General features: G+C 41.6%; 1 protein-coding gene and 1 long non-coding RNA gene across 9 annotated transcripts in view; one reads left to right on the forward strand and one right to left on the reverse strand.

Annotated features, from left to right (window-relative positions):
• The window catches only part of Kcnmb2 (potassium calcium-activated channel subfamily M regulatory beta subunit 2), a 315,499-nt gene extending 288,723 nt beyond the window's left edge, over nucleotides 1-26,776 (forward strand). For all 7 annotated transcript variants that reach the window (XM_031376555.1, XM_031376556.1, XM_031376554.1 and 4 more), the window contains 3 exons: nucleotides 7,047-7,217; nucleotides 9,909-10,104; nucleotides 25,057-26,776. In XM_031376555.1, coding sequence (XP_031232415.1) covers nucleotides 7,047-7,217; nucleotides 9,909-10,104; nucleotides 25,057-25,341 — 652 coding nt within the window. In that variant the 3' untranslated portion in view covers nucleotides 25,342-26,776. The remainder of the gene's footprint in view (nucleotides 1-7,046; nucleotides 7,218-9,908; nucleotides 10,105-25,056) is intronic.
• On the reverse strand, nucleotides 9-25,227 carry LOC116095056. 2 transcript variants are annotated; one of them, XR_004120421.1, is made up of 3 exons: nucleotides 25,020-25,227; nucleotides 13,910-14,069; nucleotides 9-139 (listed from the first exon to the last, which is right to left on the reverse strand). It is a non-coding gene; the product is annotated as an uncharacterized LOC116095056 (long non-coding RNA). The 2 variants fall into 2 exon arrangements; XR_004120420.1 differs by lacking the exon at nucleotides 9-139 and adding an exon at nucleotides 11,668-11,892.
• Nucleotides 26,777-26,909: the final 133 nt, after the last annotated feature.

Consider the following 26,909-nt stretch of genomic DNA (forward strand, 5'->3'; position numbering starts at 1 on the left):
ATCATTAATAGTGTCAGGGATTAGTGTTTACCCATTGGGTGGATCTCAAGTTGGGCCAGTTATTGGTTAGCCATTCTCTCTGTCTCTGCTCCATCCCTGGTCCCTCCACTGGGGTGCATCTCCAGGACTAGACAGACACCTGAAATAGGATAGAAACCCAAGAATCAATGGGGGGTGACCTTAACTGTAACTCAAAACATTAGAGATATGGAACCTGAAGAGGCCACCTCCTGTAGCCAGGCAGGAACCCCAGAGGAGTGATAGGGACATCAACTCACCCACAAAATTTTTGACCTAAAAGAAAATGTACATTCTTACCTGTTGTTTTAGCAACAACCACTGGATACTTTGTCTTCCATATCATTCATTTCAAAGTTCTTTATTTGTCTGATTTCATTTTGGCCCATGAATTCTTTATACCACACACACACACACACACACACACACACACACATACACACACGTTTTCCTTTAGGAAACGTTGTTGTTGTTGTTGTAATCATTTCGTTCATTATTGCACTAAAGCCAAATACCATGGTCAACATAATGGTAATCTTCTGAAAGCATATTTAACAACCAGACTCACTAATATTCATGATGCTTCTTACATGCATGCCGCAGGCTGGCCGATCTGGGCCTCCCTCAACCCGTGGGAGAAATAGGGTCCTAGTCAGGTTGACAAGGCATAGGCGAAGAATGACAAACAGAGCTGACACAAGAATGTGCTGAGTCTGAATGTATTTCTTAAAAATGGCATCAGACTTTTACAGTCATTGCAGAAGAGAAATGGTAAATCTGGCAGCTCAGTAGTTGAGGTACATCTGAGGCCACCTGAAACACACTGGGTCTAAAGCAGCCACCTCTTCTAGACAGGTGCTGCACCACCCCCCTCCCCGGGCCCAAGCGCTCTGGACCCAGGGGGCTGCAGACTGCATGAATCTAAGTCCTAGTCCATCTAAGTTCTAGTTCCAGTCAGAGTGCCAACCCCTGCACAAAGTGAAAACCAGGCTTATATGGTATACAGAAAACAGGGCGAATGACAAAATTCACTGTAGGCAGGTGACAGTTACATCAAGGTCGGTAGGATCAGGTAACCAGGTGTGATGCAGGCAGAAGAGCAGTGGTGCCCTCCCCGCTGGGGCTATTTTGGTATTCCCGAGCTAATTCTCTGGGTTTGCTAGAGGCAAGCACCAGGAGGTTCTAACCTAACAGTTCTTGCTAATGTCCTTAAGTGAGGGAAACCCTTCGATTATTCTCTAGTATGCAAAACAGTTCTGTCTTCTGTGGGACTGCCCTGAGAATTCTAACTATGTGCCTGACCTCTTTTGCTAACTCCGAGGACATCCTATCTGATAAGGCAAATTCCTTGTGAGAAATTCCAAGCTAAGGACTGCTAGGTAATAAATTAGGATATATTGGAACGCTGTGCTGGCCAGGGAGCAACACCCTTTTTTGCCATTTATGAATCATTTCTTGGGGTACCTTAATGCCTAAATAAGAAGGCATGTTGACGATTGGAAACACTAATCTGGAACACATCTGAGTTAGGAGATGCCAATAACTGACTGAATACCCAGAAGGCACAAACTCCCTTTGAAGTCATAGCGCCTCTTGTCCTTAATCAGGCTTTTACCCCCGATATTGTAGACTTTACTGGAGTAGATGAGTGGGCGTGGCACATGCAAATCTAATTGCCCCTCTTGTTTCATTCCTTTTAACACCCTCTTGAACTTCAAGAGCAGATCTCTTTTCTTCTGACCTATGCATAGCTCACCAACCAAGAGCTGCCCTTTTCCATGCCAGACCCCAGTCAGTCATCCACCTCTCTGAGGCTTGGTTCAGTCTGTCACAGACAGCTATGCCAGTCCCACCTGCATCAATGGCAGGCTTCCAAGCCACCTCTGCATTCTACGTCACAGCCCTAAGTTATGTATCTGCCACCGGTTCTCTGAGTGTTCATGTCTTCTCTGAGTGTTCATGTCAGGGACTCCAGTACAATGACCAATTTGCCTGAAGCCACGTTGACAAAGAACCTATTTGCTGTGATCAACCATTTTGGCGAGTATATTAAATTTCACTGTGTATCAAAATTTAACACAGTCATTGTAACCCTACAACAGTCTTTCACGTCAACATTAACTTGGCTAGCAAGAATCAATATGGTCAATTCCATCTTTCATTAGGGCGTCCATTCTGGTCTCCTGTATCTCAAAATTTGTAGTCATTGTCCCTCCTCATTTCTGGCATCCTTCTCTGTGTTCCAGACACTATCTGAGGTCTCCTCAGTGTTTCCTGCTCTTTCTGTCCCCTGTCCTGCTCCCAGGGTCTAGCTCAGCAGGCTCAGCTGCACATTTTGTCAATTTCTCCTCTTCAACAAAAGGCTTCCCTGCAGAGGACACTGCTGTCCTCACCCAGAGCCTTCCTGTTTCAGAAAGAGGACTAGAACAGAAACAACCTAAGCATTTATTTAATGATTCCATGGGACAAATTAAAAGTCATCTAAATAAATCGTTGAGTCTTCAATGGGATATTAAAAATTCCCCTCCAGGACTGCTCGGGGTATTTACTGCTCCTGCAGATGACCCAAGTTCTGTTCCCAGCATCCAAATCAGGTGGCTCACAACTGCCTATAACAATATATTTATACACATACACATGAATATGCTTATTGGAATATACTTATAATGTGACTCAGAAGACTGGGGTCTTCTTTAAAACATCAAACTAATCTTAACATACTGCTGAGAACATCTTCATTATAACAAACTTCATGATAAAACATACTAAAATGTGCCATTTACAGATAGGGGAGAAAAATATATTCATGTCCACTTACTATATTTAAAATAATTCCGCTTAAAACAACTCTTTGTGAAGTCTGTAAGTTAATACAGGAAGTAGGTAGGTTCTGTTCACAGTGTGAACTGAACCTTCAGTTGACTGGCTTTGGGTGCCTTAGCCTTCAGAAGCTGATTCTCAGGTAATCAGCCCTCAGGGACTGGCTTGCCTCCCTTCTCAACTGTCCAGTCAGCATGAGCACCAGGTAATAGTAGTTATGTCTTCCTGCTGCTCAGAAAGACTGTGTCATCCACATGATGATGTATCTCCAGAATTAGCACATTGTGATAGTGGTGGCTATTCCTTGTTGTCAACTTGATTATATCTGCAATAAACTACAATCCAGAATTGGAGGGCTCACCTGTGATCCAGATTTTGAGGCTGGAAGACACAAGTTTCTGACCTGGATCTTAACATGGAGATCTTAAGGTATAGTGACCATGAAAAGCTTAGACCCAGGCAAGGTAGTACAAGCAAGCATTTAATCCCAGGAAACGGAGGCAAGGAGATCTCTGAGTTCAAGGTCAGACTGGGACAAAGCAAGTCCCAGATCCAGGCATGGTGGTACACACCTTTAATCTGGGCCACACCTTCTGCTGGAGGCCTATATAGCGACATTGGAAGAAGGAAGATCCACTTTTCTTTGACTGCTTGTCCTTACTTGCAAGCAAATCTGTTGGAACCTACTTGTACAGAAGACAAGCTCACACAACTAGCCTTGTCAGACTGAGCAACTAGTAGATCCTTGGACTTCCCATCCACAGCTGCTCATTGTTGGGTTAGTTGGACTACAGACTGTAAGTTGTCACAATAAATTCCCCCAATATAGAGAGGCATTCCATAAGTTCTATAGCTCTAGGAAACCCTGACCAATACAGTGATCTATCTTATGAAGACATATAAATGTCAGCAAATAAGGCTGGAGACAAACTTATTTGGATAACCACCAAACAATCAAATGGGGCCAACTGGCTGGCTAACCTAATCTGCTTGTTAAATTCCATGCCAACAAGAGACCTTGTCTCAAACAAGGTGGACTGCACCTGAGGAACAACAGCCAAGGTTGTCCTCTGGTATTCACAAGCATGCAACACATGTGCGTATACACACAAATGAACTAACAGACTCAAAAACAAAACATGGACATATAAAAAACAAATCCATACAAGGACTCCACCATGCCTGTTCCTGAATGCTTTTCTCCCCATGTAGCAAAGGAATCTGAACTTAAATCACCAAAGCCAGAGAGCATCCTCCTTGCACTTTTTACTCTGTGTATCCATGTGTACATATGCAGATTTCATAGCTAATTTGCTTGGGAATTATAAGCTGACTTTTGATAGGAAATTTGAAAACAATTATGTAGACATTGAGCTTGAAATGTTTTTTAAGTGTACTGACTATTGTTGGAGCAAAACAAAGGTTTACTGAAAAACTGAAAACCTTCGTTTATGAAGCCTCATATTTTAGATTTACTTATTTTTATTTTACGTGTATGGGTATTTTGACTGCATATATATATGTGCATCATGGTGCATGCTTGTTGTCCACAGAGGCCAAAAGAAGTCATTGGAGTCTCTAGAAATGGAGTTACAGATGGTCATGTAGGTGTTGGGAACTGGACTGGGTCCTTTGTAAGAACAGCCATTGGTCCTAGCCACTAAGCCATCTCTTCAGCCCTCCCAAGATGTTTTAAATTTATGTCCTTCTGTCTGTCTGTTGCACACATGCCCTCAATGTGGAGGTCAGAGGATAACTTTCATGAGTCACTTCTGTCCTACCATGTGGGTCGCAGGGAAAAGAATCTTAGGTTATCAGGCTTAGGTGCCAGCAAACTCAGCTTCTGAGCCATCTCATCAGCTCCCTTCTGTTGTCCTGTAGATTCAATAATAACTTCCATTCTCCATAAGTATCTGGACAGAAAAGAGTTAGACCTTCCCTCTCTTCACACCTCCCCACCACATACAGCTCCACTGCAGCACAGAGCTCCACTGCTGCTTCTCTCTGACTGCCTCCTCCTCCTCTACGTTTCATCAGCCACTACATCCCGGGGCTTCATTCCCTGGACATTTCTCCATATGTTGTCTTCAGCCAGGATGCAGCCCTTAGCATCCTTTGCCAATATCTCCCATTTTGTCCTCCTCATTCTCTTCCCCCCTTCTTCCCCTCCCCCTCCCTTTTTCCCCTCCCTCCCTCCCTCCTCCTCCGATTTAAGATGTTTCCTGTTTCTAATCTCCATACTGCAGACACAGTGATCACTCTGAATCTCAATTCTGGTCGAATCACTGCTGACAGCTGTCCTTTAATTACAGGAGAAAGGCTACTCTCTAGAATGACTTTCAAAGCCTTTGTGACACCAACTTTCTCCTCTGGTTGCCCTGTTTCCATGGTGTATGCCCTCTCAGGACCACTAGCATAGTCCTTCCTGGTACTCACTGTGCAACTCCAAGCCCCTACATCACCACCCTCAGCTGACACTCATTTTCATGTCTTTCTTCTTTTTTTAAGATTTATTTATTATAAATATGTGAGTACACTGTAGCTGTCTTCAGACACACCCAAAGAGGGCATCAAATCCTAATACAGATGGTTGTGAGCCACCATGTGGTTGCTGGGAATTGAATTCAGGAGCTCTGGAAGCACAGTCAGTGCTCTTAACCGCTGAGCCAACTCTCCAGCCCCATCTTTCTTCTTATTTAACAGGGACCATGTCTCCAACACAAGAGGTTACAACACTCACAATACATGTGTGGCCTTAACCTCCTAATCAATATCTCATTCTTCCAAAGTGTATTAACATTGCTCCATTTATCCATTAATTTGATAACCATTTATTGGTAGATTTCATAGCTATGTTCCACCCACTCAAAACTTTCATTTTGCCTTGTAATATCCTGATTGCCTAAACACCCACGAACTATGTAGAAACCATTTCCTCCCTTTCTTACCCATTCTAGAATGTACAGAGAGCATTCGTTTTTCAATTATGTTTGAGATGACTTGGTTGAATCATTTTATGTTTCTTGTTCTGATGGCATCCTATAGCACCGAGTCTATTTGATAGCAGCCTGGCATAGTCGGTGCTGTGTGGCAGCCTAATAGTCCAGAACAGCGCCCATCATCCTTGCTGGCTTCCATCTGCAGAATTCAGAGCTCAGTGGCAGCCATCAGAGTTAAATATATGTTGATAAATGATACTAGCCAAGTAACAACAGGTTAGTATTTTCCAGTGGGTTTTTGAAGCCACTCAGGGTTAGCCTGTTAGCCCTGCTTCACAAGTTTGCCTGCCGACTGCCTTTCAGTGCTAATGGGCACCGGTTTGTTCTTCAAGTTCACACAGGGTCAAGTTTAAAGAGCTTTGATGTAAATCCTGCAATTTACAAAGAAATCTCAAAAATGAATCATGAAACTGAGAGGGCAGGTAAGGTTGCCAGTCTGTGGAGGGCAAAAGTGGGGTGGCCATCTAGTCCACGGGCAAAAGTGGGGTGGCCATCTAGTCCAAGGGCAAAAGTGGGGTGGCCATTTAGTCCACGGGCAAAAGTGGGGTGGCCATCTAGTCCACGGGCAAAAGTGAGGTGGCCATCTAGTCCACAGGCAAAACTGGGGTGGTCATCTAGTCCACGGGCCTCAGGCTTGAGCAGGAAAATAATACAGTATAGTGTCATTCCAGGCCTCTGGCACTGAAAATAAACAGAAAGCAGTGCTATCTAAACACACACACACACACACACACACACACACACACACACAGCACAAACATGAGTAGGTTCAGAAAGTATATATCAACAATGTTCAACTTCATTAATATAAAATCAACAAACCAAGGCAATTTGGGGGTTGAGAGGATTGGTGTCTTTCTTAGAACTCTACAGAGAAAAATTATATTACAGTTAGACATGAATCCCCAATATGCAGATTTAGGGATTATTTCTGCTCAGGGATGGTGCACATATATATGTCTGCTCCCTTTTTCTGTGCGTGTAGAATGTGTGTGTGTGTGTGTGTGTGTGTGTGTGTGTGGGTGTGTGTGTGTGTGTGATGTGTTTGGAGCCAGGGGTTATAGTGAGATTCAACTTCACTTGAGTGTGTTTGGAGCATTCCTATGGGTCCCTCAACCTGGCAAGGCACGGGCAGAAACATAGCTACCCTCAAGAGGCATGCAGGGTAATTATGAGTCTCATGTAAGACTGTATTGTTTTCAATTTCAGAAATATCTACCAGAAAATCAGGGACCATGACCTCCTAGACAAAAGGAAAACTGTGACAGCTCTGAAGGCTGGAGAGGACCGGGCCATCCTACTCGGCCTGGCCATGATGGTGTGCTCCATCATGATGTACTTCTTACTGGGAATCACACTGCTGCGTTCATACATGCAGAGGTAAGGCCATGAACACCAGGGAGCCCACTGCCCTCTCCTTCTCTGCTCCCCCACTGCCCATTCAACCTATAGTCATCTTCCTTACCTTTCCTCTGAACTTTCAGGGGCACCTGGTAGTACACAGTGTTTTCTAATGTTATCTGATAATAATAATAATAATAATAATAATAATAAACCTAGACTATGTATAAACTGTGTTAGGACCTGGACAGTTTTCGTAGACTGCTCGTTTCTTTCTCACAATTATTCCATAAGGTGAGAATATATCATCAATGCAGAGACACTGACACCTAAGCAATGAGGGGTTTGGGTGATGGCTCTCCATAATGAGCTTGCTGTACAACCATGAGAACCCGAGTTCCAAACCTAGACCCCACATAAACCCAGACATGGTAGCATGCACTTGTAATGCTGGCACTGAAAATATGGAGACAGACAGTCTCTAGAGCTCACTGGCCAGCAAGTCTCACCTAACTGTGGAGCCCCAGGCCACAGAGAGACCCTGTCTCATATAACGTAATGTAGATGACATCTGAGATCATCTTCTGGACTCAGCAAACACACAGAGAAACATACTAGCATGAACATGTACACATACCCATATACATGCATCTGCACACATGTGAACAGACATATGTACACATAAAGTGTACCTGCATACACATGAATACAAACCCGAACATGTGCACATGCATGCAAATGCACCTCCGCACAAGTGCACACATGCACACACAATATCACATTGCTCCGTGAGACACAGCACAAAGACAGGGCAGTTGAGATTTCAAAGTCACATCCCATGAACTTTAGTGTCCCAATCCCATACTCAGCATTTGGAAACTCTCTAAGTGATTCTAATGTGTTGTGAAGCCTGGGAAAGACTGATAGCAACCTTACTTAAAGTTAACAGATGTCTGAATCCTTCTCATCTCAATGTTTACCCGGGGTTTGCTGAGGAGGACCAGAGGTACTAGGTGATGATGTTAAAAGCATCTCCTGTGCATAAGTGATCTGAGGGCCCCTCATAGCATCCCCCCTCCCCCTTGCCGCCATCCAGATACTGAATCCTGAAGCTCCGTAGGTCTGCCGATGGTTGGGCTTGGAGAAATAAGGCCCTTTCATATGAAAGTGGGAGGTTTCGATCCATGAGAAAAGGCAAACCACTTTGTGGCACTTGTTTCTACAGCTAAATTAATGCTTTCATTTTAGAAGCTAAGTCGAGCTGAAATGTAGCAATTTGCTCCCCTCTCACATCCTGGCTGCTCTGCTCTATCTCTGATGGCCTTCAGCTGTACTCTCTCCCACAATGAAAGCACTGATGCCTCAGGCCCCAAGGGTTTGCTGAGTCCAAAACCTCTTTCAGATTCTCAAACCTGCTTAGAATGATCTAAGACGTCCACCCCACTGCCTGATTGTAAGAACAAATGCTGATCATCCAAGGTTCCAAAAAATTCAATCTGCTACAGCAGAGGAGGCTGAGGCTGATAGCCTGCATCTGGCACACACAAAAGTACAGGAGCTATCTATGTGTGTCCAGCAAAAGGGCAGGGTTGTTACTCCTCGTGAGCATGTGTTTTCTGCTCACTGGCAGTGCAGCTTATACCAGAGGCAAAGCATTGATTGCTAGTGTGTTGCTCCCTAATTACAAATGCTCAACTTGATCACAAAATGAAAGTTATTGTAAAATAGAATTGGAGCAATAGTTAGCTGGAATCTCTCTGGTTGACATGGCTCAGGACAGCCTAATTGAGCCTGTCATCTGCACAGAAGGCTTTACCTTCTTCTGGTTTCCTGGGGAGGCACACAGTGACAGAATGAAGCCCAACCTCAGAGAACTATTAGACTGGGTAAAGCCTTAGTTTCCATCACATACCAACTGTGTGTTCTTGACTACAATGTTACCTGATTTCTGTGGCCCTCAGCTCACTCACCTTTCCAAGGGATTAATAACCAACATATAGGGTTGTTGAGAGATGAAATAATTTATGTAAATCGCCAGTTGGGGAGAAAGGATATAATTAGCCATTGCTCTTGACATCTTCAAAAGGCTGCCTTATCTCACTTCCCTTGTTAGAATGACCTTATCGCTCTCCCTCTATTTTGTCAAGTCCAACCCCGAGCTACTCTGCCTTTTTGCCACCTTTCCTCAGCCCCTCTCTTAACAAAGACTTTTCTACCAAGGCTAGGGTGGAGTTTGGGGTAAAACAACTGAGCAAGAAGCTGTGCCTTGCAGAAATACAGAGTAGAGGTTATGCAAGGTAGAGGGTGCACACTGGTCATCTCATCCCGCAGGAGGCTGAGGTAAGAGAATTACCACATTAAAGCTAGCTCAGGCTACAGAGCAATTCTGAGGCCATTCTAGCCCTCCTCGTGAGACCCTGTCTCATGAAATCAAAACTTAAACTGAAGTATGCATTATGCTTACCGGTGAATTGAATAAGGAGAAAATAGCCTCTTAAAATATCCGTGAATGTTCTATACAGTAGATGTCACCAAGAAGGTTCTCAGGCACCAAAGTCTGCGCTGTCACAGCATGCCTAAAGCTTGTATGTTCAAAGTCATAAACTTTACACAGACCTATAGATTCTGGGGAGGCCCCCGCAGTTCAGCAACCAAGTAATTGTGCTCTGCAGCCAACCCTTCGTGACCAGCAGCCCCTGCCCTGTGCTCATTGTTGCCCCTTCTCTACAGCACGTGGACAGAAGAAGCCCAGTGCGCCCTGCTGAATGTGTCAATCACAGAGACGTTTAACTGTTCCTTCAGCTGTGGGCCAGACTGCTGGAAGATCTCTCAGTACCCTTGCCTGCAGGTGTACGTGAACCTGACGTCTTCCGGGGAGAAGCTCCTCCTCTACCACACGGAAGAGACCATGAAGATCAATCAAAAGGTAGGAGCTAGGCTCGCCTCAATTCACCTGCGCGCCTGTAGAATCTGCCCACCTTCCTCTGTCCCCTACTTTCCCCTTTTCGAGTATTTCAGCACACCAGGAAGCAGGCCCAGCTTGTTTCATTCACAGAACTCAGTCTCTGGATCTGTCCAGGGAAATATTTGTTTCTTATACAGCCATGGATAAGCTATTCCCTCGTTTCGTGTTTCAGCAGGTTTAGCTGTGTTTCCTGTTGGGGGCGGGGTGGCTATTTATACATAAAGAACCTAAGTCTGTCAAAGCAAGCACAGAAATTAATAAGAGATGTGCATGCCCAAATATTTGTCATGACTTGGGAGACATGGGGTAAAAATAGGACTTTTCTTTTCCACACTTACTTGTGTGACCTTGGGATGCAATTTGACCTCCCTGACCTTTTAATCAGAAGGAAAATAATAGCTACTTACAAGGCCATTATTATAAGTAATAATGAGTATGTTGTACCGAGAAATTAAACCTGTGGCCAATGATTTGTGGTGTGTGTGTGTGTGTGTGTGTGTGTGTGTACATTTTTATTTATATGTTATATTTGTAGAGCCATAATATTATAATACTGTTCATATTATCACTTTACTGGTGTGATGACAAAAGGCCATGACCAAGGACAACTTAAGGAGGTCAGAGTCTATTATGCTTTATGATTCCATCATGACAGGGAGGCATGCCAGTAGAAGTAGGAGCTGAGAGGTCATGTCTTTAACCACAACCTCCACAAGAAAGGGACTGGGAAAGGAGATGAGGTTATATGCTCCAACATCTGCCCCTAGGAACAGATTTTTCTCTAGCTAGGCTCTGCCTCCTCATAATCTTCGCAAGCAATGCCATCAACTGGAGACCAAGCATTCAAATGCCTGAGCCTATGGGGAATGTTTCTCACACAAACCATCACACTAATATATTAAAGTCCACATGGTAGGTGCTTAATAAATGTGCGTTATATTGAAGCTATTCCTAAAATTTATTTTGATGATGGGCATTGTGGTTTCAAGCCTATAGTTCCTACATACAAGAAGCTAAAGCAGATAGATTGCCACAAGTTTGAGGCGTACCTGATCTACTAAGCAAAAGCCAGATGTGCTGGCTAGTTTATATCAACTTGATACAAGCTAATGTTATCTGACAGGGGGGACCCTCAAATCAAGAAAATACCTTCATAAGATCAGGCTGCAGGCAAGCAGTAGGGCTTTTTTTAATCAGTGACTTATGGAGAAGGACCCAGCCTGCTGTGATGGTTCTGGGTTCTATAAGAAAGCAGGCTGAGCAAGCCAGTAAGCAGCACTCCTCCATGGCCTCTGCATCAGCTACAGCCTCCAGGATCCTGCCCTGATTGAGTTCCTGTCCTAACTCCTAACTTCCTTCTGTGATAGACTACAATGTGGATGGATAAGATGAATAAGCCCTTCCTCCCCAACTTGTTTTTGGTTATAGTGTTTCATTGCAGCAGTAGGAACCCTAAGACACCAGGCAGGCTAAAACCATATAGCAAGGTCAAAAGTATTTACATTCATAAAATCTAGGAAGGACTTGGATGATCAATTGTGTTTTAATTGAACCAATCTGCCATTGGTTATCAATTTCAAGATATGTGTATATTAGGTTTGAGTTTTATGGTAGCAGCTTAGATGTCCAGAATATTCTTGAAGCCAAGACAGGCTGACTCTGGCCTCCGAGCGCATTGGTGCTTATTTCTAGGAAGTGAGCCTCATGGACTCTTAACTCTCTTGCACATTTCCCTTCACAGTGGTTATCCTGTAAATGACAGTTTATAGTTATCAAGGGTTGCAGAAACCTGGAGGTTCAGCACTCGCACATGGGCAGCAAAGGGTGTCGCCACAAACGAAGAAAACCCATCTTGCGTTTTGGTCACAGTAACTCCAATGAATTCTTGGAAAATATCTCTGAGGACTCTCCTAAATGCATATTTCAAAGAATGTTACTTAATAGTGTTGCTTCTGATGTTCTTCCATTTGTACTAGACAGAAACATGAGCAGTCCTGACCCAGCTCTGCAAACTTGTAAAGCTTAGCCCCTGTCTGTTTTCCAAGATCTCCCCACTAGTCAGATTCGTAAATCAAAGCTGACTTGTACTGGTGGAACCCGATAAAACTCTTCAGATCTCCAAGGAACTGGAGAGCCACAAAAGCTGAAGAGGAATCAGACAGGAAGGACTCCTTCCTCTTCCTCATTTTGACATCGTATGGCTTTTGCTCTGGTGTTATTTAGGTGACAGAGACTGTGTTCCCAACATAAATCTCAGGAACATATTTAGGATCAGGATCTTGTCAGCGCTCAGTATGATCGTGGGCCCCATTTGATTTCTAAGTGTGAGTCATGACCCCATACAGAAACATGTATAGCTCACGTATTTATTGCCAAGAGCTCCCAGTTAGCCACTAAAGAGTAACAAAATAACACTTTCCTTTTCTCTTCCCCACAAACACCCTTTGCACTCCTCCCAAAAACCTCAGGCTCTGCTCCTGCCTGGATAACCACCACCCTAACTATTGTGGCAACTCCCTCTGGACTTTCCTTTGTGGTTTTTATCACTGCTGTGTTTCACACATACCAGTAAACACTTTTGCTGTGCTTCATGTATGTAAGCGCTGTACATACAGAATCACACAGAACGCTTTGGTGTCTGTCTGGCTTACTTCACAGAGCACAGCAGTTGTTGGTGTTCCATTGGGGTGCAGTTCATTCATTTTCATCTCATTGCATGTGAAATGTAAGCCTAGGTTTTCACTGTTGATAGACATTGAGTTTTCTATAGCTTGGGGTTATCATAAACAGTTCTATCATAGATGTCCATGTCTCTGTGTCCAAGCCACAAGCCCACACACTTCCATCAGTTATACATCTGAAGGTGAACTATCTGGGTCATAGCATAACACAGGTATATCTTAAAGCTTAATAAACAATGGTAAGGCTTCTCCACTGTGCCTGTATCAAGAACACTCCCGAGGATCTTAGTGTTCCAAATGCTCCTGGTGATTTACAGCTGATGTGTGACATCTCCTGGCTTCAATGGCTTCTCAAATACCTATCATTGAATATCCTCTTCTCTTCAGTCTCTCACTCCTCTCAGTAGCTTGTTTATTTTTCATATCCCTTGCAGGGCTTGTTTAACTATGTAAATAAGGTATCAAGTGCCTATACTCCCAATTACACCAAAGACTGAGGGGAGAGGATCATTTGAACCCAGGAGTTTAAGACCAGCCTGGGCAACATAGTGAGAATCGACCCAAACAACAAAAGTTATATGAGCATGCCTCTTCCCTCCCTCCTCAAGTATCTTTGCATAGAAACCATTCCCAGTTTTACTGTGACAGTGCCTTGTCATTTTCTTTCCTTTTGTTTAATGTTTCTGTTATTCTGTTTATTGAGTTTTGAATGTAGCCAGAAGGCCTCAAAGTCATTTCCCTATGCATTCATGTTTTCTCTTCCCCACACACAACCAGCCTCCCTGAAACTGACCTTCATGTAGGGGTCAAGTTAGTGAGTCTCTTTATTCTTCTTTTTTGGTTTGGTTTTGTTTTTGGTGTGTGTTTGTATAAAGACAACAAGTGACTCAGTCTACTTTGTGAGAGCCTATCCTTCTTCAACAGGTCACTTGCAGGACCTACTTTCTGCTCCTAGAAACTAATGTGTTCCTACAATGTTGATGTCTAGCCCAAAGACTACAGTTTTGAGTCCATTTGCACGTTATGATCACCATTCTACGTATACATCGGCACAGACTGTTATTGTCGTATGCAGTAAATATTACCTTCCACAGGCCACCACTCTGTTTACGTAGACTTCGGCACAGCACAGACTGTCACTGATGTGTGCAGTAAGCATTAACTTCCAGAGGCCCACGACTCTGTGTGTTCATTGTGCTCAGTCTTTTATTCTGCTCTCCCATCTGCAGCCATTTTTCCCACAGTCTGAAAAACAGCCTTTCATTAGAGATGATGCCAGAGCAGTGGCTGACATGAGGAATTTCCTCCATCTGTGTTTTCTGAAAGCATTTCTATCTAGCTTTGATTCTTGAAGGATGCCTCCACCAAGCACACAGCTCTAGGTTAGCCTTTTTCCTCTGCCCCCTCATCTCTCCACGAGCAGCGATGCTGTCCTGTACCCAGCTCTTGGTTTCTCTGCTGCATCTAAAGGGCAATCCAGCCAGTTTAAAGAGAATTTCCCTTGATTTTCTATGGTTTATCACAAGCCCAGATGTGAAGTTATCCTTATTCAGGCTTCTAAGCATTCCCCTCCCTACAAAACTTTCTGTTTTATGTTAGAAATCTGTTTCTAATGTTAGAAAGTTCACAGGCTCTCTCATTTCACAGTGTGTCTTGTCTCCTTTCCCTCCTCTTCCCCTCCTGGGGCTCCATTGGTGGGAGGGCAGGCTCTCTTACCACATCTGCTCTGTTCCCTCTCTTCTTTATTTCTCTCATTTTCTCTTGCCTTGCTTCATTCAGGATTTACCCCCTCAGCACTTCTATCCTCAAGTCCAAGAAGCTAACTGTCTACTACACTAATTCTTAAGTTTTCTTACTGTATTTTCATTTTTTAACTTTATCATTCTCGCATAAACTCGTTTTTCCCTGAAATGTGTGAAGTTCTACAAAACATGATGAGTAACTATAAGTAGTAACTTGAGATATGTTTATCATATAAATTTAGGAGTGCTGCATTACCTATTTGCCAAGAATTATGTTTGCATTTATTGGATCTATGTGACAAAAATTACAGAAAGCCTTTGATGAATTATTGACCATCAAGTAGAAATTATACATATATCTTCTAACAGGAGGAACAAATATTGAATAAATTATTCCACAAATACACAGAAAATATAAACAATATTTGATGTTTTGATATCACACAGAAAATACAACTATTAGCAATAACTATGATACTAATAATAAAATAAGTCAATATTTATCAAATTGCTATCCTAAACTTGGAGTAGTCCTAAGCATTATACAAGAACAATTTCATGTAACTTAATACTCCTGATACTAACATATATAAAAACGTCCACACAGAGTGGTGGAATATAAATATTCCCTCCTTTATCAGATACCATAATAAAATCCTAAGACAACTTTTGTTGTTATTGCTGTTTCTATTTTCATTGGGAGCTAACTATTTTCTGTAAAATGCAAATTTCATATCCATACTGGCTTTGTTTTCCAAATTAAATTTGATAAATAAGTATAGAAGGGAAATGAAAAAATATTACAGTTGAAGCTTTCACATTTTCTTCTTACAGTTAAGTGTACTATTTTTCAATATTTGGGTTTTTGTTTGTTTTGATTTTCTGTGTTGGGCTTTTGGCTTTCATGGGGTCATCTTCTCCCTAGTCTTGGTTTTCCTCCTCTCCTCCTGTATCTCCTCTTCCTATTCTTTCTTTTTCTCTCCGTTGTCTCTATTTTTCATCCTCAGTCTTCATTTCCTCCTCAGTTGAAAATTCTTTACTGTCAAATAGCATCTGTTTTTTCCAGTAAGATGTTTGGAAATTGAGACTGTCCTTCCAAAACAATGAAGACATATAGCCAAAGCATGCTGTTGTCAGAAAGAAAGAAATAAAGAGAGAGAGAGAGAAAGAAAGAAAGAATGAGAAAGAAGAAAGAGAGAAGAAAAGAAAAGAAAGTAAGAAAGGAAGGAAGGAAGGAAAGAAGGAAAGAAGGAAGAAAGGAAGGAAGGAAGGAAGGAAGGAAGGAAGGAAGGAAGGAAGGGAGGAAGAAAGAAAGAAAGAAAGAAAGAAAGAAAGAAAGAAAGAAAGAAAGGACAAACCATAGTGGATCACACACAAGTAGGCAAGGAACTTCCCAACATGAATACCACCAAACTTGGTAATCCAGGGCTTGGTCCCAGTCTGCATTATACCCAAATCACAGTCTGGCACATATAATTATGTATATGTAAGGGAAGGATGTGGTGTGTTCATAGGCACCTAGTGTCAACAGAACCCAGAAGAGGGTGATGGATCCCTTGCAGCTTGAGTTACAGGATGTTGTGAACTATCTTACTTAGTGGTCAGGAACCAAACTCAGGTCTTCTACAAAGGGAATACATGCACTTAACCACTGAAACATCTCCCTAACCTCTTAAAGTGATTTATAAAAGTCTATTTCAGCCTGGGTTGGTGTTATTCTTTCTAGTGTTTCCGTTTGCTTCTGCCAGGTGCTCATGGACACCAGTTCTTTAAGACTACTACCTTGTAATTGCATAAACTGAGGCAGTCAAACCTTGACCTACATCCAAGCATTGCTCCTAGAAGCCTCCATCCAGAGTCCCAGCCCACAGTAAAGAGAGGATTTCAATGATAATTTTTGGTTACACTGCTTCACGGCCCTCAAAAATACCACACAAGCCTGAGGCTTTCAGCCCCCTGCCACAGTTAGCAGATGTCCATAGGACAGAGCACTGAACACTAAGATGGGCTTCTCCAGCCCAGCTCTTTATCCTCTACATGGGAAGCCTCTGCTTTTAATCAGAAATACAGATTCTGAGAAAATGATCATCTCCACCTTAGATGACTACCTGACCATCTCAGTTCAACGTAAGGAGTATTCAGGATACTCCCAAGAAAGGAAAAAGTCAAAGTACCCTCATTGCCAGCCTCCCCTTCCTATTACTTCCCACAATCTCACAAGAATAACAGACATCGGACATGCTTCTGTTGAGAGTCTAGCTACTACCAAAGGTGTTAGAATGCAGAAAACAGAAGCCAAGAAGGACCAACTGAGCTGTCTGCATCTATGTGGAAAAACATTCAGAATATTTGATTTAAAATTTTAGTTCCTCTTATTTTTTTTCTTTAGTCTTTAAACCCAGCTCCCAGCCTCTTGACCGTAGCCTAGCTCAATCTGCTAAAGTGGATAAGCTGTCAGGCTTTCATGGAGCCCTTAGTTGACTGATAGCCTCTAGGAGCTGTGAGTGGCTTAGGGGACTGTGCATCCCTCAGCCTCTGGCCAGTAGTAGGTTGTCACTGGAATGACAAACAGTGGTTGAGTATTAATTCACCATACTTTGGGATCTCTGATTCCCTCAGCCACCAAACTGTCACTATAAACATAAACAGCAGCTGAATATTAATTCACCATAGTTGCTGCTTCACATCTGAGTTCTGAACTCTTTTGGGAGTTGAACTTCTTGCTAAACACCAGTAATTCTCAGCACATACTCATTTAAAGGTAGATTTAAGATAACATTTGGAGTGACATAACCATTTTGATGCATGCTGTGATAGCATATGTATGACATTTATACATAATCATCATGGGAAAGATGGTTGCTTCAAATGGGTCATTCCATAAACTACCAATTATTCACCACTGCAAATTCAGCATTGTTCCTCATTCTGATACTATTCAAAATATTATGGGTCTCCTAATTTCAGAGGCTAACACATCTGAACAAGTGCCTCTCAACATAGGTGCTCTTGACATTGAGCAATGCAGAGACCTGCCCTCTACTGCCTGCCTCTTCCCACCATGTGTCCAACCTCTTCCCACGTGTGTCCTCAGCCTCTTCCCACCATGTGACCAACATCCTCCCCAGTCCACTCTTGAGATGTTTCCATATAGTGGTAGGGTGGCTTCACATTTGCATGCTGTAAGGGCTTGTGACCTGATCAGCACAGCACTAGGAGGTCACAGAAAATAGAAAATAGAGCTAAGGCACTGAATGAAAAATAGTTTTAGCTAAGTTCTCACTGTGTAGAACATGCCCACTACTGTACTAAAATGTTACTTTAAAAATTACCTTGTTTACTCCTGCTCATAAAATAATAATGGCCAAATTTCATCAAGAGCTCACAACGTGCCAGGCATTGTACAGTACTGATGCTTCACATATACCAGCTCATTTAGCTACAGCAGCAATCCCTCTGTGCCACACCAACACTGTTCTTATTTTATAACAATGAAGCCAGTTTAGGACATGAATTTCCCTCATGACATGCATTCACCAAATAACTAGGTCTGACTTGAAATCTAGGGCTCTTGTCTTGCTATCTCCTGAAGAGAAATCCCTCAACATATTCCCTTGAGAAAGTACAAACAGAGAGTTCAGAAGAGTCGTGCTTCAGTCACTCAAGTGCCCACTGAACAAGCATGAAGACCTGTCTTTGATAGGCAGAACCCATGTATGAAGTAGGACATGGTGTCATACATCTGTGATCCCAGCACTGGGGAGACAAAGGTGAAGTTCACTGGCCAGTCATCCTGTTTTGTAAATTCTAGGCCAGTGAGAGACCAGGTGTCAAAAATAAGGTAGATGGCATCCAAGGATTAACATCTGGAGTCATCTTGTCTCCACACACACATTTGCACAATGCTATACATTGACAAAGTTTAGTCAGTTAGTAACAAAACTGAATTCTGGAATATCTGAGCACATCTCTGTGTAGGAATCAAAGAAAGATTATGCCTTTAAGAAGATTGTACAAACTTTGATGCCTCTGAGTGGCAAGAAGAATGGGGACAAGGAAACTCGTGGTTCCCCAGAAGCAGGACAGTGACTAGGATCAAGTCAAGTTATCTGCCTCATTCTCAGGCACACTGTGGGGCTCCATGGTATGGCTGCTGTGGGCACTGAGCAATCCAATGTTCTATATCCCTTCTGTCTCACTCCATCTCTAGTATCTTTAAACTTCCTTTTCAATTTGTGATGGTTAAATATGAATGCTCTAGGCAAGAAACACAGAAGTGTACCTCTCTGGAAATAACCTTATGCCAAAATTGAGGAGATGGTTATACTCAGCAATGCCTGGATTATTCTTGTTTTCTTCTACCGAACACTTCAAATAGTGTTGCTTCCCACGTTCAAAGGATACTAAAAGGACAGACCAAACACATCTAAAGTATGTGTTAAAGGACTTGCTACTTTAAATCTGGTCACAAAGGAAGTTCTCAAAAGAGAAAAGAAAAGGAGGTACAAGTTTATGCCCTCAACTTGACCTGTATCCCTCACAAATGTGTGGAACTCAAAGGTTCAGAATAACACAAGGTTCCCTTACTTCAAAACCAAGATTGTTCATGTTTCACCTGAGTGATTTTGTTTGTTTAACTCAGGACACATGAAATAAGGTGCTCTGGTAGTTGATGAGCTTTTGGAACAAATCAGATGTGCCTCTGTGATAGTATTATCTTTTCAGAAAGGCTGTTAGGCACACTCCTCTCCTGTCTTACCAGCACATCCTGTTGTATTCTCTTTCTCACATCTATTCTACATTGTTTATATTTTTGACATGTGTGTATTGCTACCTGGCATATTAGCATCATATTTATTAGACCCAATAACTATTTGGATTTCATTAAACATCTAACCTCTTCTTGAAATAAGATAGTTCCTTTCTTATAAAAGAACAAATAAATCATAAGACTCTTCCTTGAAGAAATCCCAAAGAACTGATGGTGCCTTCCCCATCATTGTAAGAAAACAGAAGCTGACAGTGAGGTTACTCAGCCAGATCTTGCCCTGCTGCTGGGCCCATCTTTAACTCTGGGATGACGGCCTGTCACTCTACTTCACATGTGCCTAGTGAAGCATATCTAAAAAAAAAAACCCAACAGGTAGTTTAAAAAAAAACTTCCTGTCTATCATAAGAATAAAAATAACTTAGTTGACATAGAAGATCCTGGAAGTGAGATGATGAAGAGAAGGTAAATTCTGCTGTGCTGCAAAGAACTGGAGAGGAGGTGCAGTTGCTGGGTCTTCATTGGCCACATACGCAAAGAAGTGACCAGGAGATGCTGAAAATCAAGTTTCCATAGCTAGAAGAGTAAGGGTCATGCCATGGATGACCTCTGTGATTTTTCAGGCATCAAAGGGCATAAAGAAAGAAAGAGGTCAGGTTTATTAACAAAGCCTGGGTTAAGAAGAGACTGTTAAACCAACTTTCGATTTACCATTATACACACAGATCAGCACATCATCATCAGTGTTCACCTCTAAATTGTGTGTGTGTGTATGTGTGTGTGTGTGTGTGTGTGTGTGTGTGTGTGTATTGCACCCCAATCTGCCAAGGACCAGGACTCATTGCTGCAGAAGAGGAAGTGAAATGATTATAAGAGCCAGAGTTGGGAGATGACAACAAGGAAATTTTTCCATGTGCACAACCGAACATTTGCACATGTGAATTAACAGTGGCTTTGACAACATGCATAAGACCTGCTCAAGTTCAGACCAGACATAATCTCAGTATAGAGGCCGGAGGTGGTCACAAAGTCCTTATTCTCCGATGAAGAACTATTGTTATTGATAGCTGCCAACAGAGGGAGAGTTAGTTTTCTTTAAAGTTGTGGATCTGGTAGATTGACCATCCAAGAGTATATAGCCAGCACTAACTGGACTTAATTTTTTTATTGAAGACATTGCTGAGGACTCCATGCACTTCAGTTGCAGGGGCCCCCTGAGCTGGAACTCACCTGAAAGCTTCTTCCCTAAGGATTAGCTTTCAAGGTACCAGAAAACACCATGTAAGCTTCCAAAGGAGAGAATAAATCAATGATCTTACCCAGCTATGAACCACAACAATGGATGTGACAGCCAGCATGCTATGTCACCCTAAAAGTACAGTAGTGCCACGAATACCTTGGCAGTTACCAAAAGTTCTATAAATGGAAGGGAACCATGCCTGCCACTGGAAACCTAGCCAACTATTCCAGGACTGGTAAAGTCATGGATACTGGAGAACTTATAATTACCACTTTATTAAACCAGCATAATCCATAACCACACTCTATATATGTGTTCTTGAATCCACAGATAAGTGTAGTCCTCACCCCTCATCATGGAAATTTCCTTTTCAACAGACAGAGACCATTACAGAAAAACACAGACAATCAAAATGCAGAGCTGTGGATCCCAGTCCCAACAAATACATCTACAAAACAATTCCTGCACCTAAGGCTCAGGGAACATTTGAAAAGAGGGAGCAGAAAGATTGTGAGAGTCAGAGGATCAGGGAGTTTGCTGTGAGATTGCATATTCCAGTAATGTCAAAAACTACACCCATGAAGTCTCACCAATGCACCTGCCAAAGATGAGCTGATGAGGAACAACAATAAATGTGCTGATGTAGATAGGGAAGCACCACGGGGCTTCAACCTTGAAGAGCGACAGGCAACCAAGGAAGGCTGAGAATGAGAGGAATAGTCTTCCCCAGGTAAAAGCACACCAGCCACTTATCCAACACCAAATGGTCAGCCCTGAAAACACATACAGCTAACATTACACAGATTGAGATTGTTGAGTTTAAGAACATGCATGCATATACATCTATGCATGTAACAATGATCAATGAAAAAAAGGCCTTAAATCGAAAGAAAGTAAGGAGGATTGTATGGGAAGATTTTGTGGAACAAATTGGATTGGTGGTGCTGTAGTTACATTATATAGAATATATGATATAACATATAATAATATATATTGATAATAATATAATAATGATATTATATATAATAATATATAACAATATATATTATTATAGAAGAAGTAATTAAAAAGATGAAGATTCAGAGTTGAATGGGTATGGAAAGGGGACAGATCTCAGAGGAGATGGAAGTAAATATGATAAAATTGTAATACATAAACATCTCAAAAATTAATAAGAATATTAATAGTGAAAAATTAGAAACTATCAAGGCAGGGAGACAGCTCATTCAGGAAAGTGGACCATGCAAGCAAGAGGACTAGAATTCAGAATCCCCAGGACCAATGTCAAAGTAGTATATCTTTATTCCCAGTGCTGAGGAGGTTGGGACAGGAAAATCCTTAGAACTTGCTAGCCAGACAGTCTAGCCAATCAGTGAGTTCCAGGTTCAGTGAGAAACCTTGTCTCAAAAAAAAAGTGGAAAATTAATTAGACGTATAATATCAACTTTTTATTGAATTGTGTTCTTTATAGACCACTCACATAAAATTATCCCCAAACACATGATGAAGTCATGTAATAATTAGATTATCATTCCATGTTATACCCACTTCTATAGCATACACTGGTTATACCACAATAACTACATCTTTGTTTCAGATACATACTCACTTCCAGAGAGCACACATGACTAAAGCTGGAGCAACAGAAGCAATTGCCCAGATCCTAAAGTAGAATTCGGTACAATGCAAGCCTCCAAAAAACAGTAGGGCAATAAGGCAAGCCCACCCTGTGAGAACACCATATCTGATCATTCTACCTTCTTCAGAGCTTTTGCAATTTTGTATGTGGCACTTGACTCAAGACTTTAGAAGAGCATGTAAGAAATTGTGATATTCCAGTAGGAAAATGTGCTAATAAAAATATATGGAGGCCTTATGCATATTCATCATCTCATTCTGAAAGATAGCTGCTGGGAAGTCTCTATGAACCTCATTACAGAGATGAAATTGGTTCTGAGGGCCACATGTTACAGTAATCACATCACATGAACACAAGTCAGGAACTTGCTATATGACCTCATACGTTCATCATCACAAAGGATCCATCAATGATAAAAAGAGATGAACGATTGATATATGGTAAAGTTTTCACAGGCAGAAACAGAAAGTGGCAGATAACCAGGTCAGGAGCACTCCAGGCTCTCACCTCTAGTGTCTGTGTGCCCAGTGTGTGCCCATGGCAGAGTAACTAAATGTGGGCATGTGTGGAGTGCAGCCAGTGCACATACACACCTCTCAGACCCCATAAACTTTAACTTTTAATGAGGTGTTCCTGTATTACAGCCTTGCCAGATGCCCTCAGAGGTGCTTTTTATCTTCTTTTATTTGGAAGAATCTTACCTAGTGACAGAATTATTGCCATTTGGCTGACAGATGTTTCTTTATATAAAAAAAAATGTAAGTTGAATTGATTCACCACAGCAGAGGAAAATAAAGAAAAACTCCATTTTTAATGGAATGCCATTTTTATTGGGATCATTTCAGTAACTTAGCTCTGGGAGATATGAAAGTGCTACCATAAGGTAAGCATAAAAACATACCAAGACCCACTTTCTTTATAATCCAGATTAGCTCAGCTTGAATTCAGCTATAGATGGCTTATCTGCATGTGTTTTGTTTTGCTGCTTGCTTCAAGAAACATTTCTTTAAAATATTAAAGATATGATCTGTATATACAATTCTATAGATGGACAGAAGAGTCCCATGAGTGCCTGAAAGCTGTCATCCAGCTGACCAAAAATGTAGCCAATAAGGTCCAAATGTATCCAGGCTCACTGTCACACAGAGTTAGAATGTCCACCCTTTTCCCCACTCCGGTGCCAGATTATGTCAGCACTCTACTGGGTTCACACACGTGAGTGGATGGGCAGTGACTCATAACAGGTCACATTTTAAGGTGTCAACCAATCCCTGCTACAAGAGCATCGTGTTAAGCATGATGAGAGATGTGTCTAACCTTTTGACATTGTGACATGATTTTGTCATCTACAAAGTTTGTACTTGAGAACCAGGCAATCAAGTTAATGTGTGTGTGTGTGTGTGTGTGTGTGTGTGTGTTTTGTGTGCACTTGTGTTTTTAGGCAGCATATAATGTTGTGTTGGGCTTCATTCATAGCCATCCCTGGCCCCCATGCCAATCACTGCCAACATGCTCATCATCCATTCTTCACCAAGCAGAGAAATGTCAGATAACCCCAGGGTTACAAACCCACAAAATTCCTGGTGCTGCTAAGGCAGAGGGAAATTGTTCCAGAAAGACTCCACTAGCTGAAACTTAATTCATTTATTTTATATTTTCTCCCTGTGAGATTTTCAGATGTAAATTTCTCCCAGATTCTAGGATCCTGCTCCAGATCTCATATTGATGCACTCAGAATACCCACAGACCACTTTTTATGAATGTGTGGAAAGAAAGAAGAGGGAGAGAAGTAGAGGGGACAGAAAGCAAGAAATGGAAGTGAGAAGGGCATATCAAAAACAGAAGTGGGTCCTTGGATCAAATGGTGTCCTCTGCTATGATCCTGGTTTGCATCCCCTTGGCTTACAGGAAAGGGCACTTGGGCTTGTTGAGTAGGACTCTCCATTTTCTCACAGGCCTCTATATTCAGCCTTTCCCAATTTTCTAAGATCTGCCAAAGCTGCAGATGTTCCCTTGATGACAGGAACAAGATGCCCAAGATTCGGCAAGATTGGTTGAATAAAATGAATTCAAAATAATAATACATTCATGAGTTACTTTTCATACTGATGTGTGTATTAACTGCTTTCCCCATCATTGTGACAGAAGTCACTTAAGGAAGGACAGAGTTATTTTGGCTCACAGTTTGAGGGAATCCCTTCCATTGAGGACAGAAAGGAGTAGGCTTGTCGACAGTCAGGTGGCAGAGAATTGAATAGTGGTGATCAGTTCAAATTCTTTTTTTCTTCTATCTCCAGCCAAGGTGTAGCTGCTACCTACATTCCATGTGGTTGGTCACCTCCTGGATTTCCTTTCTGGAAACTCTATCATAGACACACACAAAGATGCATTTCCATGGTGACTTAAAGCCCAGTCAAGTTTGACAATTAAGATTAATCATCACTGTATGTTAGCGTAATATTTTATGTTACATGGGCAGACAGAACTCAGAAAGGTTTGCACTCTGGGCTCCTGGACAAGTGTGTCTGATGGGGAATAATTAAGACCCACCATCCTTAGCTACAGCAATATGTATCACTTACTTTTTCTATGTATGTGATGTGACATTGTTATATCAAACACATTCATAATTAGATTTTAATTATCTAAATCATTTATAGGTGAGTTACCAAGAAACACTTGTAACCCTAAAAACATAAGTTTAATCAGTATGTGATCTCTCTGGTTTGGGGGCCCATTGGTTTGAATCTATATAAGTTAACCTCCATGCTTGTCTTACAGATAAAGTTAGGTTGACTCCTCATACCTCTCCTCCTAATGATAGCTTGTCTCATTCTTCACAGTGCTCCTATATTCCTAAGTGTGGAAACAACTTTGAGGAGTCCATGTCCCTTGTGAGTGTCGTCATGGAGAACTTCAGGAGGCACCAGCACTTCCCCTGCTACTCTGACCCGGAAGGAAACCAGAAGAGTGTCATCCTGACCAAACTCTACAGCTCCAATGTGCTGTTCCACTCTCTCTTCTGGCCAACTTGTATGATGGCTGGGGGTGTGGCAATCGTTGCTATGGTGAAACTAACTCAGTACCTCTCCCTGCTTTGTGAGAGGATTCAACGGATCAACAGATAAAAGGAAAAAAATCATGGATAAGATATTTTTCTTTAAAGCTCAAATACTGTTTTCTTTCGTTCTTCACCAAAGAACCTTAAGTTTGTAATGTGCAGTCTGTTATGGGTTCCTTAATATATTATTCTATGTAGAGCAATAATGCAAATGTTGTCCTATATGCAAACATGATGTCCTTATTATTCAGGAGAATTAACTGTTCCTCATTGGTTGGTTGTTTCATTATATGGTTTTGATGCTGGAACTAGTATGTCCTCTTTCCACCAGAATAGGGCTCACTACTCATTGCTAAGTTTTGTGGGAGCATGGGGGATAGAGGCACTGTCCTCAAGACCAGGTCTGTGCTCTGAGTTTCCAGACTTCATGAAGACAAGATTTTTCTTCATTTGTTGTTTACTGAAGCTACAGCCAAAAAACACATTTTTTTCCCTTATTCTATATTGAGTCCTGTAGCAAGTGAATGGGCTGTTTCCTGATTAAAGGGTGTTAAACTTTTTTTAGTATTATTATTATTTTTTTACCACAGCACTGTAAGGAAGAGAGGAAGCCTAGCCAGCAACTCTTCATTTCATCACTTTTCATTCACAACTTCAGATTTTTTAAAATAATTATCAACTCTATAATGTCTTCCAAACAGAGTCCTTTTTTTCCATCTATGACCCTGCTACTGTGCAGGATACAAAGCTGATGAGATCACTCCCAGTGAACTGACTGGGTATTGGTAGGTTTGCCACTGCAATTTTGGAAAGTCTATGTTACAAAGATATTTATGTGCAATCTTAATTCCATTTCCACTGGACTGTTAGAATCAAATATTAATATACTAAAGACTGGTGAATTGGTTGCAATGGGTGAGTCTGTCAGGGCCAGTATCATGTTAGAATATTACTCTTTGGGAATGTATGTTTCAGTAAACGAATGTACAGTCTCTCCTTCTGAAAAAAAAAATGTTGCCTGTTGGGGCTTTAAATCTATGTGTTCAGAATCTTTGTCTCCTCTACATATTTTATTTTTCTACTCACTGTTCCCTTTTGGTTGTTATATTTTATATGCAGAATAGACCTTTTTCCTAACACATGTTTGAAATGAATAATAGGTTTGAGGGAAGCCTTTCTTCACATTGATGTTTACTCATTCTATTTGGTGGGGGGATAAGGGGGTTGGTTTTAAATAAAGACATTCTGTCCTTTATTTAATATCGATATCTAAGGAAGAAGACAAACATCTATCTTTCTCATCTATATTTAAGTACCCTTTTGTAACATAGTATTGATGTTTTTTAGGTAATTGCAAAATTTTACAAATCATTTGTGGAATGAACAGTGAAACTTATCTGAGGAAGCAGAATATTGTAATTCATAGTCTGACTTTTCATAAGCAAATAAATCCCTAGGGTGTAATCAAGACTTCAAATGTGTAATTAAATTTTTTAAACCCATTTGATCACAAGATTTGAATACTTCTTGCATTCAGATAAACCCATGACGATCCAAACAATTCTAATTTATATTTGAAGGTATTTTAAGAGACTGTAAAGAAAATCCCTTTTCCTGACACTTAAACAATACATG

This window comes from Mastomys coucha, unplaced genomic scaffold (genome assembly GCF_008632895.1).
Source record: "Mastomys coucha isolate ucsf_1 unplaced genomic scaffold, UCSF_Mcou_1 pScaffold17, whole genome shotgun sequence".
In the NCBI taxonomy this organism is placed as follows: Eukaryota; Metazoa; Chordata; class Mammalia; order Rodentia; family Muridae; genus Mastomys; species Mastomys coucha.